The sequence below is a fragment of the Erythrolamprus reginae genome, chromosome 1, assembly GCF_031021105.1.
Source record: "Erythrolamprus reginae isolate rEryReg1 chromosome 1, rEryReg1.hap1, whole genome shotgun sequence".
Classification (NCBI taxonomy): domain Eukaryota; kingdom Metazoa; phylum Chordata; class Lepidosauria; order Squamata; family Dipsadidae; genus Erythrolamprus; species Erythrolamprus reginae.
Genome location: NC_091950.1, coordinates 230,941,838 through 230,955,836, shown reverse-complemented (window position 1 = coordinate 230,955,836; position 13,999 = coordinate 230,941,838). Strand labels below are relative to the sequence as shown.

The 13,999-nt window shown below is 39.4% G+C and overlaps 1 protein-coding gene across 1 annotated transcript in view; it reads right to left on the bottom strand.

Annotated features, from left to right (window-relative positions):
• Nucleotides 1–13,999, bottom strand: part of TRAM2 (translocation associated membrane protein 2) — a 48,148-nt gene that overhangs the window by 14,465 nt on the left and 19,684 nt on the right. Inside the window, exons 2-4 of the mRNA XM_070732498.1 lie at nt 6,766–6,829; nt 5,253–5,362; nt 4,256–4,372 (exon numbers count right to left, since the gene is read on the bottom strand). Of these exons, the coding sequence (XP_070588599.1) occupies nt 4,256–4,372; nt 5,253–5,362; nt 6,766–6,829 (291 nt within the window). The remainder of the gene's footprint in view (nt 1–4,255; nt 4,373–5,252; nt 5,363–6,765; nt 6,830–13,999) is intronic.

Sequence of the window (13,999 nt, the reverse complement as noted above, 5' to 3'; positions counted from 1 at the left end):
TGTTACTTGCAAAACATTTATTAAGATTCTGTCACGTCTCCTAGAGCCCTCATCCCATTGTGCAGAATTTTCCTTACTTCACCTTTTGCTGGACAGATATGCATATGCTTTCAGAAGAAAGCAATAGATTCTAGCTCCTATCACATTTGTGTTCTTCTCCATTATTATTATTTTAATCTACATTTTAATATATAACTCAAGGAGACTAACACATTTCATACTCCTACCTTCCAAATTTCCCCATAAGAGTAACCCTGTGAAATGGTTTAGGCGGAGAGAATTAAAGGAAGCGGGCTTACCCACTGCCGAATTGCCGAAGGAGCCGATGGCACGAGTCACAAGACAGGAAAGGGAATTTCCCAGAAGAGAGGATTTCCCAGGGAATACATGAGCCTCATAGCAAACTGCAGGCCCGTTCAGAGAGGTAGGTGGGGTGGCACCAGGTATAAAAGGCTGCCCCACCTGAGCTTCAGTCTTTTTCTGATCATCGCTGGATACACCCGCCCTTTACCTCTTAGCGTGTTAAGATTGCCTTTGGGGCCTAGTAGGAATTTTATGCGGCATGGGCACCATTGATGACAGCTGTTTTTTCGCCTACTCCACACCGAAAGGGAGGAGAGGGGACAGGTAAGGGACGATTCAGTTGTCAATTTGTTTTCAATGCTCATTAGATTAGGCCCCCTTTGGTCACTATGGGGGCAGGTCGGGGGCGGAAAGGGGTGTTAGCAACAGCTACATGTTCTCCTTTATGGCACCTTTTAGGAGGTGACTGGCTGCCCCTCGTCAGAAGCTCTGGGCATGTTGGGCCTGAGTTATGGAGGGGGGTGTCATTGAGGCTCACCTATCTCAGGACCTCTGAATGGGGAAGTGAGCTGCCAAGTGGTGTGGCAGAGAGCAAGGGAAAGGCCAGGGGGAATCTTTCCCTGCTCAGCAAGGAGCTTCATCCATAGCTGCTTAGAAATGTTATGACAGGGATTCCTCCCCCCTTTTGTTTCTTACCCCTGCAGGTTTTTCAAGAATTTGATTAATGCATAGCAATAAAGTGACCCATTTTTAAGTCCATAATTGTGTCTGAGTGTTTTTCGGCTTCCAAGGCAATGAGTAGCCCAAAGGTAGCCAGCAGAATTTCATGCCTAATGAAAGTCTAGAACTCCCAGGCTCCTAGTTTCTAGCCCAGCACATTGATGCTTCACCATTACACCAAGCTAAGTCTCTTGGAAAAACTTAATGGCATTCTTGGAAGCAAAGATACTTCTCATGAATGAAGCGAATATACTGTATGTGTCCCAGTGTTGCAAGATCGAATTTGGATTGGTCACTTGGAACCCCTGATCTGATGATTGACCCAGATTGGATCTTGCAAAGATACTTTTAGATTCTACTGCTTTGTTTTGCAGTATGTAACTTTTCCATTTCTTTTAATTTAAATATTTCAAAAGTAGTTCTTTTGCTAAATGTTAACATGTTAAAATAAATGCTATTTATTTATTAACTCTATAATAACTTTATAACTTAATAACTTTATTTATTTATTAACTTTTGTTATTAACTGTAACAAAATATTTATTACATACAACCCACATCAAGAAGATCAAGACATTGAATCAAATGAGATTCCTATAGCATTAATAATTGAAAGCATACTTAGTTCACACCACTACATTCAACGTTTTGCACATTTGAAGATTTAGTTCCTAATTCATTGGAATAGTTGCTCACTCTTAAGTGCAAGATGCAAACATAACTAAGATGGGGGAAAATATGTTCATAAGGTTTAAAACCACTTGAATTTCATCTAACAATCCAATTTCACACTTTTATGATAAGACATGTGCAGCATTTGCATCCAAAGTAGAAGATAATTCAGATCCCAAACTGGCATGCTAATACCTCCTTAACATGAATGTTACACATTTTTGGACTAGTCTGAATACAAAATGGCATAGCTTCTTAAGGGCATTTCCATAGGTAAAACTGGAATGCCTATGATGAAGCATCTTTATTGCTTTGGAACCAAATGCACACTTCTAAAAAAAGAGTTTTGATTATGTTTGAGGTACTAAAATTTATTGTAATATTCAAAGAAGAGGACTACTGTTGTGGTTGGCTCTGGCCCAGCTCCTGCCCCAGGGAATGGGGAGGTGGATGCAGGGGAAACTTCAACATGTCACAGGACTGTGTTATTGCCAACAGAATCAGTTCAGAGTTTAGTTTCCTTGGACGAAAAAGAAGGTGGGAGTGACTTGGCAGAGGAGGGCTTGGCACACAGCCCAGGCAGTCAATCTCCCTTATCTTCCCTTGATTCAGATGATGCCATTTTGGACCCACGCAAGCACAGAATTATGCGTAGAAGAGACCAAGTAAGAACATATTACAGGAAATAGGTGAGGCCACCTGTGTTTGGGTGGGGCTCCAGTAATTAGGGCTGCTGCTATAAATAGCAGCATGTGGGTTTGGCCGTTGTGGAAGAATATCTGATCGAAGTTCGTCAGGAATCCTGTGTTTTCTGGACTTTGTTGCTTTTTCACGCCTTGGAAAACAAAGCAGAGCAACGTGTGTGTGTGTGTGTGTGTGTCTCACTTCGTTGGAAGAAGAAGGGGTGTGAAGTTTCTTCACAGCTGCTAGTTAAGTACTTAATGACTGCTTAAGGGAAATTGTACAGACTACCCGGTTGTTTTGGGAAGAGTGCTCTTTGCAATACAAAAAGAGTGCTTAGTTTATTTTGAATTTTGTGATAAAGAATATTGTTTTGAATTTTCAAACGTGTGTGTGTTTGAAATTTGTACCCTTGAATTTTCGGGAGGCTCCTATCAGAGAGCCCGGCAGAACAACTACAATTCTTGATTAATGTCCCCACAAACTGCTTCATAATAGCACCACCATCTTTCAATGATATGACAATACTAATTTTGGAGCTGTGGGAAGTTAACACTAAAACTTCCCTTGATAGATACTATCTGGTATGCTTTAAACTCATTGCTCACATTATTTTCCCCATATTCCAACACTTGCAATTTCTGTCATGCCTTTTGCTGCTGCTGTGTTGCTTATCTGCTTTACCACTCACTTTCCCCCAGTATTTAATACCTTTGAACTTATTCTTCACCTGCCACTTTGCTTCTTCCACTTTCTCCAGTCATGTACTACAGCTCCTGATGTATTCCACAAAGTACACTCACTGATACCAAAAAAAGTTCAATGTTGATGCATCAAAATGACATCTTTACATACTATTGCTGAGTGAGCTGAAAAAATGTCAGCTTCCAATTTCTGAAAAACCATATATTGTGAGCTGTCCAGAATTAATTTAAATTTGGGTGGTGCCTAAATTTAATTAAGTAAATAAAACCAAACTTCATGCAGGAAATGGACATTCTCCTTAATTCATCCCTGTTCGGACACAGAGGATTATTTAAGCCTCTACTGCATGCAAATCCTCATTCAGCAAAGTTCTGCAAAAGATTTTTGACATTTACTGCAAGCTAAATTTAGGTCTAAAATACCATATTTGATACTAGGGGGAAAGGTCAAGCAGTAACTCCTGAAACAAAAGACCTACAGATCTGGAATATTTTCACTGGCTATGAAGAACTCCTTCAATCAATCAATACACGATTTTATTGTTTTTATTGTTCTATAAATAATTCTTTTTCTGATTAATGTTTTGAAAGATGAAAATCCAGATTAAGGGAACTAGTAATTCACAGTGTTATGAGATTTGGAACAACTGGTACAATTGGATTGGTAACAAAGTTAAAGACAGGAATAAAATGTGAAAGGATTTATTAAATGGAATATATAAACATGCAATGTAACATATGTATATATAAAGCAGCTATATAAGAAATGCAACAAACTTAAGAAATCGGGCATAGATCTGTACTAAACTATTGAAATGTTGTTTTTAAAATTTGGAAAAACTAATAAAAATTATTTTTTTTAAAAGAAAATCCAGTTCTTTCATAATCATGTCTTTAAAATTGATATAAACTACAGCCGGTCACATTATTTTTCTGCATACAATAACATCCACTATTTATTTATTATTTATTTATTTATTTAATTGGATTTGTATGCTACCCCTCTCCGAGGACTCAGGACGGCTCACAACATATATAAAGAGACAATAGTAAAATCAACCCATTTGATTCTAATGTAGAAAGAACGTATGTAGTGGCACTCTTACTTGCACAGTTTGGAATGGAGGGGGAGGGAGTGGGAATGAATGAATGAAGAATAGATTAAGGTAACTTACTGTTATTATTACATATAAGCACCAAACCATAGAGGCAAGATGAAATGCTACCAGCTGTCCAGATTCATTGAACTTGCTGTGCTTGATTTTGGAAAGATGAAGTCGACGGTTAATTTTCTAGGGAAAAAGAAGAAATCAAGAAAAGCATGGGGGAAAACCCCAAACATTCCACCCCACTACCCAGGGAAAAAAGCATAAACAAAGCCTGATTAATATGTGTTACACCAACTCAGGAAAATCAAGTAAATGACCTGGCTTCACACATTTTGACCTGGATTATGGTTCACCATCTATTATTGCTGCTGGTCATTCTCCTTCCATGCAAAATGAAACAGGATTCCCCACTTATTCATCCCAGCCTTCCCAGAGACAGGAACAGAATCTTATGCAGGATTTTGGACAAGGAGGCCAAGACAGGCACGTTCATCATGGGTGACAATGGTAATTCTCTTTCACTTGGAAATAAGCAGAAGCTGCTGATATTTTAGAATTGCCTCTGAGTTGTAACCAAACATGCCAGAAGATGCTTGAAGCAGTTCACAAAGGTCTTTGCCTTTAACCAAACAAGCTATCTTTGCTGGTGACCCGTGGGCAGGATGGAGAAAATGGCACACTGCAAACACCAGCTGTGACCAGAGATTCTCTCTAACCCACCATATGGGGTGGGGAAAGAAAGGAAAAGCTTTCACATTCCCTCCAACAAGAAGGAACATGCCTAAAGAGAAAACTGACTTTACCCCAGGCAAGGAAAATGAAAGGAAGCGGGGGAAATAGGAAAACACCCAAAGACCTGATAGGTTAAAAGGACAGTTTGCATAATTCAAGAAGGGGAAAATTCACATCTACCGTCCTCATGCTTCAATAAAGTTCAATGAAAAACAAAAACTTTAAAGTTACTTTACAATCTCGGTTGTAACACAGGAGTAGAAATTGGGTGTGTGTGTGCCAAACATTCGTGCACCTTAGGTTTTCTATTGAGCCCGAAGGTTAGACTTACATCCAGTGCATATTCCTGCACCACAGCATGCAGAATGATTGCTATGAAGATGTAGAAGAGGATTGTAACCAAATCCTTCAGCCCGTAGTGATAAAGAACAATTTCACCATCTAAAGGAAAGGAAATGGGGAGTGGGGGAAATGGATCAAAACCAAAAAGTTAAGCTGGGAAACTATTTAGGAACCAAGGCTTTTCAAGGCAGATACAAAGAAACAGAACCAAAGAAGGAAAGAGCGAGTTTAATGTTGGCAAGAGACAGAAATTAAACCTGTGAATGTTAAATCAGTTTGGCTGCGTAAGGGGAAACTATGGATGCTTGTTTGTTTGTTTGTTTATTTAATTGGATTTGTACACCGCCCCTCTCCGAGGACTCGGGGTGGCTCACAACATATATAAAGAGACAATAGTAAAATCAATTGAATTAATACATAAAAACAATTCTTAAAAATCTACTTTAAAAATTTCCATTAACATTCATTCAACAATTGTACTAAAAACATTCGTTGGTCGGGGGGGAAGATCTAGTAACCCCAGGATGTACACAGGTTTGAGCCACTAGTTTAAAATGAAAAGTCATTTGAACATCCAAATTATCTACAAGTATTTGTATGGATAGGTAGTCCTCGACTTACAACTACTGCTTACTGACTGCTCAAAATTACAATGGCACTGAAAAAGTGATGTATGGCTGTTTTCCAGACTTATGACTGTGGCAATATCTCCATGGTTATGTGATCAAAATTCAGACACTTAGCAACTGACATGTATTCATGAGGGTTGCTAGATCCCAGTCATGTGATCAGCTTTTGCGACCTTCCCTCAAGCAAAGTCAATGGGGAAGTCAGCTGCACTTAAGAACTGTGGCAACTGTGGCAAGAAAGGTCATAAATTTGGGGCAATACTCACTTAAAATTATCTTCTCTAGGAACAGAAATTTTGGGCTCAGTTATGGCTGTAAGTCTAGGATTACCTATACAGAATTGCAGGCACATATATTTGTTGTCAATCTCAGTACTCATTATCTGTGCTACATAGGCACTGTGACTCATTCTAGACTGAATTGCTATTATATAGTTGAACAGATGCATTCTAATCTCTTTTTCATATTTTTTACAGAATGTATTAACTTTGGCTCTGTGTTAGAGCATTTTACAAGATTTATAGAGGAAATGACTACAGTACTCATTATCTGTAGTACACATGAATGCTTCATTGTTTAGAAGCTACTATGTTGGGAACGAGGGGATATGTAGTTCCAGCACATCTGGAAAGTTGATTATATTATACATTTGGAAAGATTTTTATTTTAAGTTTCTTGGTTCTGTGCATATCTATACGTGCGAGCATATGAATATTTATGTTTGCCTGTTAGGTGCATAGTAAAGAAATTTTACTCCACAATTAATAGAAAGCCAGTTTGTGGTCACAACCACATAGGTTTCAAGTTGAGTGAAGCCTGAGCATGCTGACTAGCCGGCAGAGGTTTTCAATTCAGTGGACTATATAATCTTACCTGCAGTCAGCACACTGACATTATACTGAGGTAAGATGAACACAAAGGCAGTCTTGGCTGTAACCTGTGAAGATAAAATATATTTCTGGATTAGCTTGCTTCATTCCAGTATCATGACAATTCATGTTTCTCATCTATCAGTCCAGCATCTTTTCAGGCAAAACCAGATTGTTGTAATGAAACCTACAAATGATAAAATTATATATGTATGTATGTATGTATGTATGTATGTATGTATGTATGTATGTTTGTTTGTTTATTTATTTATTTAATGTCGGATCACCCTGGTATATTGAAGGAACGTCACAGCTCCTTTTTTGCCTCTAGGCCCAACCCAGGACCATTTCAAGGCAGTTAATTTATTCATAGCCGACAACTATATTCTGTATGTATCAAATGTTTTTAGCTGAAATTTTAAAATTAAGGGAGACTAGGATGGTACCTAGAGCTGGAGGGATCAAAGTACCATCCTAGTCTCCCTTAATTTTAAAATTTCAGCTAAAAACATTTGATACATACAGAATATAGTTGTCGGCTATGAATAAATTAACTGTCTTGAAATGGTCCTGGGTTGGGCCTAGAGGCAAAAAAGGAGCTGTGACGTTTCTTTCAATATACCAGGGTGATCCGACATAAAAAAAACCATATAGCCCCTCCCTGGTACAGAGCTGGAGGGATCAAGGTCTGGTGGCTCAACTGTTAATTCTCTGCCTTACAAGGCAGAAGCTGCTAGATCGAATCCCAGTAAGGAAGGGTGTGGCTAGCTGATGAGGCCAGAACAAGGCCGAAATGGTAACATCCTAGTGTGTATATATATATATATATATATAGATAGATAGATAGATAGATAGATAGATAGATATATAGATATAGATATATAGATATATATATATAGATATACACACACATACAGTAATATCTCATGATACGAACTTAATTGGTGCAAGGAGGAGGTTCGTAAGACGAAAGGTTTGTAAGACGAAACATTGTTTCCCATAGGAAACAATGTAAAGTCAATTAATCCGTGCAACCAAAAAACCCCCGCAAAAAAACGGCTTTCAGCGACTGCTGGGAAGCCGCGCGGCTGTTTTAAAAGGTGACAGCCGGCCTGGGGGGCTTCCCAGCACCCCCCGAACCCGGGTTCCGGGTTTGGGGGGTGTTGGCAAGGCCCCCAGGCCGACTGCAACCTTTTAAAACACCCGCGCCGCTTCACAGCTGTCTCCTGAAGCCGAACGCTTAAGCCGAACTTCCGCGTTCGGCTTCGGGAGACAGCTGCGAAGCGGCGTGGGTGTTTTAAAAGGTCGCAGCCGGCCTGGGGGGCTTGCCAGCACCCCCCGAACCCCGAACCCGGGTTCGGGGGGGTGCTGGCAAGCCCCCCAGGCCGGCTGCGAGTTTTTAAAACACCAGTGCCGCTTCCCAGCTGTCTCCTGAAGCCGAACGCTAAAGCCGAACTTCCGCGTTCGGCTTCGGGAGACAGCTGGGAAGCGGCGCGGGTGTTTTAAAAGGTCGCAGCCGGCCTGGGGGGCTTCCCAGCAACCTCCCGAACCGAACGCGGGGTTCAGCAAAATTTTGCCTCTTCTTACGAACTTTGTTCGAGTTACGAACCGGCGTTCGGGAGGCTTCTGGGAAGCCCCGCCGCCCGGCTGTCACCTTTTAAAACAGCCGTGCGGCTTCCTAGCAGTCTCCGAACGCCGGTTCGTAACTCGAGAAAAGTTCGTAAGAAGAGGCAAAAATTTTCTGAACCCCGGGTTCGTATCACGAGTTGTTCGTAAGACGAGGGGTTCGTATCTTGAGGTACCACTGTATATATATATGTAGATTGTTCTGAGTTCGGGTTTTGCCCCGTGTAATACATACATATACCCGTGAAAATCTACGAAAACACACACACACACACACATATATATATGTGTGTGTGTGTATGTATATATATATATATATATATATATGTTCGTTCGTTCGTTCGTTCATTTGATTTTTATGCCACCAAACTCCCTAGGGAGTCTTGGCAGCTTACAACCAAAAAATAGAACATCCATATAATACTAAAATCTAAAAAACAGTTTAAAAATAATTAAAATAAACAGTGAAAAACCATGCATACTATTTATGGCCGGATCTTAAAGGTTACCATCATCGGATTAACGGCTCCAGGCCTGCTGGAAAAGCCAGGTCTTTACTGCTTTCTGGTAGGGCAGTAGGGTGGGGATAGTCCAGATCTCAGGATGTAACTGGTTCCAGAGAGTTGGAGCAGCCACAGAGAAGGCCCTCCCCTGTGGACCCACCAGCTGACACTGATAGCTGATGGGGCCCGGAGAAGACCAACCCTGGGGGGCCCTTACCGATCATTGGGAACTATGTCTTGAACATAGTCTGGCCCGAAGCCATGTAGGGCTTTAAAGATAATGACCAACACCTTGAATTGTGTCCGGAGACCAATTGGAAGCCAGTGTAGTCAGTGGAGGATTGGAGTAATGTGCACCCACAACAACTCACGCGGCTGCATTCTGGACCAACTGTAGTCTCCGAACACTCCAGGGATAGCCCCATGTAGAGCATGTTACAACAGTTTAGCCGTGAGGTGACAAGGGCATGAGTGACTGTGAGAAGAGCCTCCTGATCCAAGTAGGGGCACAATTGGTGCACTAGGCAAACCTGTGCAAAGGTCCCCCTAGCTAAAGCTGTCAGATGTTGGTCTAATCTTAACTGTGAGTCTAGGACACCCAAATTGCGAACCCACTCTGAGAGAAGTCGTGTCGTCCCCCCCTCTCCGGAGCCAAATATTATTGTACTCCTTGCTTTATAACTGTAATGAGCTTGGAATTACAATTGTAAGTTGTGCTGATTCATTAAGCAGGTCATCTCTCAGCTATGCTCAAATTTAAGACCTTCTTTTGCAGTGGTTTTTAAGCAAACACCATGGTCAAAAAGTGAACACATTGTCCCAATTGGCGCCTCTTTTTTTGTTGTTGTTTCTGGCAAGAAATGTCATTAATTGTGGTCACGTGAAAGTGGGATGCTGCAAATAATAAGACATAAATATGGGCCAATTGCTGAGTGTCTCAAATACAATTATATAATGGGGAGGCGGGTAGCCATTGCATCTTTGAATTTATGTCATAATTGCCTTTTGGAGAGGATCATCGTAATTGTTTGTAAGTTGAGGACTACATGTAATAGAAACAAAATACTGTATAATTTTAGCCTTCATGACTTTATGTTGACATCTGAAATAATATAGATTCTTTGAACTATAGATTGTAAGAAATATTATTACAACCTTGAGTTCTCTGTCCTCCACCACTCTAATCTTTCGAAATGCCTGAGGAATAACAAATAAACAGGAACTTCTTCTTCAGTATGTAGTTTGCTGCTCTATACAAATAATTAATGACTCATATAAGACTGGTTCTGTTCTAAAAACTAGCTTTGGGCCTGGAATTACTTTCCGGTAATTCATTTTATACAAAATGTTAGTGGGAATATGATTTAGCTATAGGTGGAATACAGGTTTTTTAATATAAAAATCTCTGAAATACATGCATTTCAAACCTAGCGCTAAATATTGACAAATATTAGAATAATTGAGTTCTACATGGACCCACTGGTCTGATAATCTAGAAATATGAGTTATCAGAAGTTTCTTATCATCTCAGAGTTTCTCAAATTCAGATGTACATTATATGAATTTATAATTATTGTCGAAAACTTATTGCAAATTCTGAATACCAATTTATTAAAATTTTAATAGATTTTAAATTAGTATCTTTGTTATAGATGCATAAAAATTATTGACTGAAAAGTTTGTAAACTGCTTATCTAATTTTATTTAATCAATCACAGAAGCATCTTAATTAAATTAAATCAATTTTGAAATGGATTTAAACTATTATATTTAATTACATTTCATGTATGTAAAAGAAGATATCCAGTTTACCAGTGATATCCTTTATCCTCCTGCAAAGTTTAAACAAATAAACATTATAATATTTATTGCAAAGGATTAACTATCCTAGCAATATTAATCAAGTATTTCCATTACTGTCTGAAGGTCTGGAATGCCGTTCAACAGATAACTACAAGTTTCCAAATTCCTGATGGCTGCACTTCATTAATAAACATACCTCCAGGACACAAATACATTATCCAGACTTCACCAACCTAACCTGAATCTGGGAGATAACAAGTATTACGATAGACAAATTATTATGCTTATAACTGTACAGATCCTACGCAACAGATCTGAATGTAGCCTTGAATCAAAGAAGAAACTTAGAAAGTTAAAATAACATACCATATGATGGCCAAACTCTGTTTGAAGAAAGATAACTGGAGACTACAAACCTGCCAAGTAAATGTCCCTGAAAAGAACTAATCACAAAACAAAATATTTGCTTTAGATAAATAATCCCAGTATTTAAGGACCTTTGTCGGCCAAAAAATGCTTGCTTGCAAGTGATAATTTTTGTTGTGTGAAATTTTGGAAGCTTATCCCTAAAAGATGGAATTGGACTTGTAAATATAATTCTTACTTCAAAGTTTCAAAATCTGACCTTTTTACAAGGAGAAGGGGTGGGGGTGGGAATTCAAAGGAGTTTTGAAACAAGCTTGCATCTTGAACAGGTCTCATCATCCTAGAAGCATTTAAGTGCTTTTTAGTATTTTATTCAGTTAATTTTTTAAAAAAAAAAAATACACCTAATGGTATTTTTCCAGTGCAGGTCAAGAAAAGCCATAGCTCTTACTTCAGCCAGTCTTGAGAAACTGGGCCCTGATTAAGCCTAACTCAAATCAGGCATTATTCTAAAGGGTAAAAACCAAAACATAAGGTCAGTACTATTTATTTGTCTCTGTGTTTATCTAAATTTGTTTGCCACGTATCTTGCTTGAAAACAACTCTGGGCTGTTTACAACATTACAAGCAATAAAGCCATAAAAATAAGTATTAATAATATTAATAAAAATTACAATCCAAGTGAAGTTGCAGTTAACAGATGGGGAGGAAGGAAAAAGGATGCTGTGGAGGGAGTGAGTTGGAATTTTCTCATAATTCATCAATCATCTCCGTGTGATACTCCCCATTTGGGGGCCCAAGCCAACTGGTAGAGCCAGGCTTTCAGGATCTTACAGGTAGTCCTCAACTTATGACTGGTAAATTGGTAGCCATTCAAAGTTACATAAGACCCTGCAAGGTACTTTCAACCCAGTTCTGAAGTTCCAATGGATGTCCCCCATGGTGACATGACCACACCGTACGATTATTTTTTCTTTTGCTGACTGACAATTGCTCCTCTTTTTGGCAACAATATCTCAGAGCAAACAATGTCTATTTTATGGCAATGGCATTCACTTAACAATGGTGTTCACTTATGAACTGACAGAAAAAAATTATAAAATTGGGTCTGGTTATCGTACATAGAAACATAGAAGATTGACGGCAGAAAAAGACTTCATGATCCATCTAGTCTGCCCTTATACTATTTCCTGTATTTTATCTTAGGATGGATATATGTTTATCCCAGGCATGTTTAAATTCAGTTACAGTTTACCAACCACATCTGCTGGAAGTTTGTTCCAAGCATCTACTACTCTTTCAGTAAAATAATATTTTCTCATGTTACTTCTAATCTTTCCCCCAACTAACCTCAGATTGTGTCCCCTTGTTCTTGTGTTCACTTTCCTATTATCTCTCTTGAACCTTATTTAACCCTTTAACATATGTAAATGTTTCAATCATGTCCCTCCTTTCCCTTCTGTCCTCCAGACTATACAGATTGAGTTCATTAAGTCTTTCCTGATAAGATTTATGCTTAAGACCTCCCACCATTTTTGTAGCCCGTCTTTGGATCCATTCAATTTTATCAATATCTTTTTGTAGGCGAGGTCTCCAGAACTGCACACAGTATTCCAAATGTGGTCTCACCAGCGCTCTATACAGCGGGATCATAATTTCCCTCTTCTTGCTTGTTATACCTCTAGCTATGCAGCCAAGCATTCTACTTGCTTTCCCTACTGCCTGTCTGCACTGTTCACCCATTTTGAGACTGTCAGAAATCACTACCCCCCAAATCCTTCTCTTCTGAAGTTTTTGCTAACACAGAACTGCCAATACAATACTCAGATTGAGGATTCCTTTTGCCCAAGTGCATTATTTTACATTTGGAAACATTAAACTGCAGTTTCCATCACTTTGACCACTTATTTAGTAAAGCTAAATCATTTGCCATATTACAGACCACTCCAGGAATATCAACCCTATTGCACACTTTAGAGTCATCGGCAAATAGGCAAACCTTCCCTACCAAACCTTCCTGTATGTCACTCACAAAGATATTAAAAAGAATAGGACCCAGAACAGACCCTTGTGGCACACTGCTTGTAACCAGGCTCTGCTCAGAATACTCAAAATTAACAGCAACCCTCTGATATCGACGCTTCAGCCAGCTGCAAATCCACTGAACTATCCAGGGATTAAGTCCAATCTTCACTAACTTATCTATCAGCTCTTTATGTGGAACTGTATCAAAGGCTTTGCTGAAGTCCAGGTAGGCTATATCCACCGCACCACCGTCATCCAACACCTTTGTAACAGTCAAAGAAATCAATGAGATTAGTCTGACATGATTTGCCCTCAGTAAAGCCATGCTGATTTGGGTCCAATAAGTTATTGGTTTTTAGATGCTGATTTATCCTCTTTTTGAGTAGAGTCTCCATCATTTTAACTATAACTGATGTCAAGCTAACTGGCCTGTAAGTTACCAGCTTCTTCTCTACTGCCCTTCTTGTGGATAGGCACAACACTGTCCATTCTCCAATCATCAGGAACATTACTGATTAGATTACATTACCGTCTATTATTGTCAGGTGTGGTTCCATTCAAAGTCCAGGAAAGAAAGACCTAACTCCATGTTGACAGAGAATAGTACTTTTACTAGATGAGAACTGATAGTGACAACACTTATTTATTTATTTATTTATTCTGTTTTTATGCCGCCCTTCTCCTTAGACTCGGGGCAGCTTACAACATGTTAGCAATAGCACTTTTTAACAGAGCATAAAAGCAAGATCTCAGGCAAAAGGCGCATAAATGCATATACAAATAATCTCAAAACCCTCCCCTCATAACCACCCTGGGTAAATCATCCAATCCCAATGTCCCAAGATGTCAGATGGGTGCACCGGCCATTTGGGCTTCCACATCTGGTCCATCGAAGCTGTTGACCTTGAGCAGGTT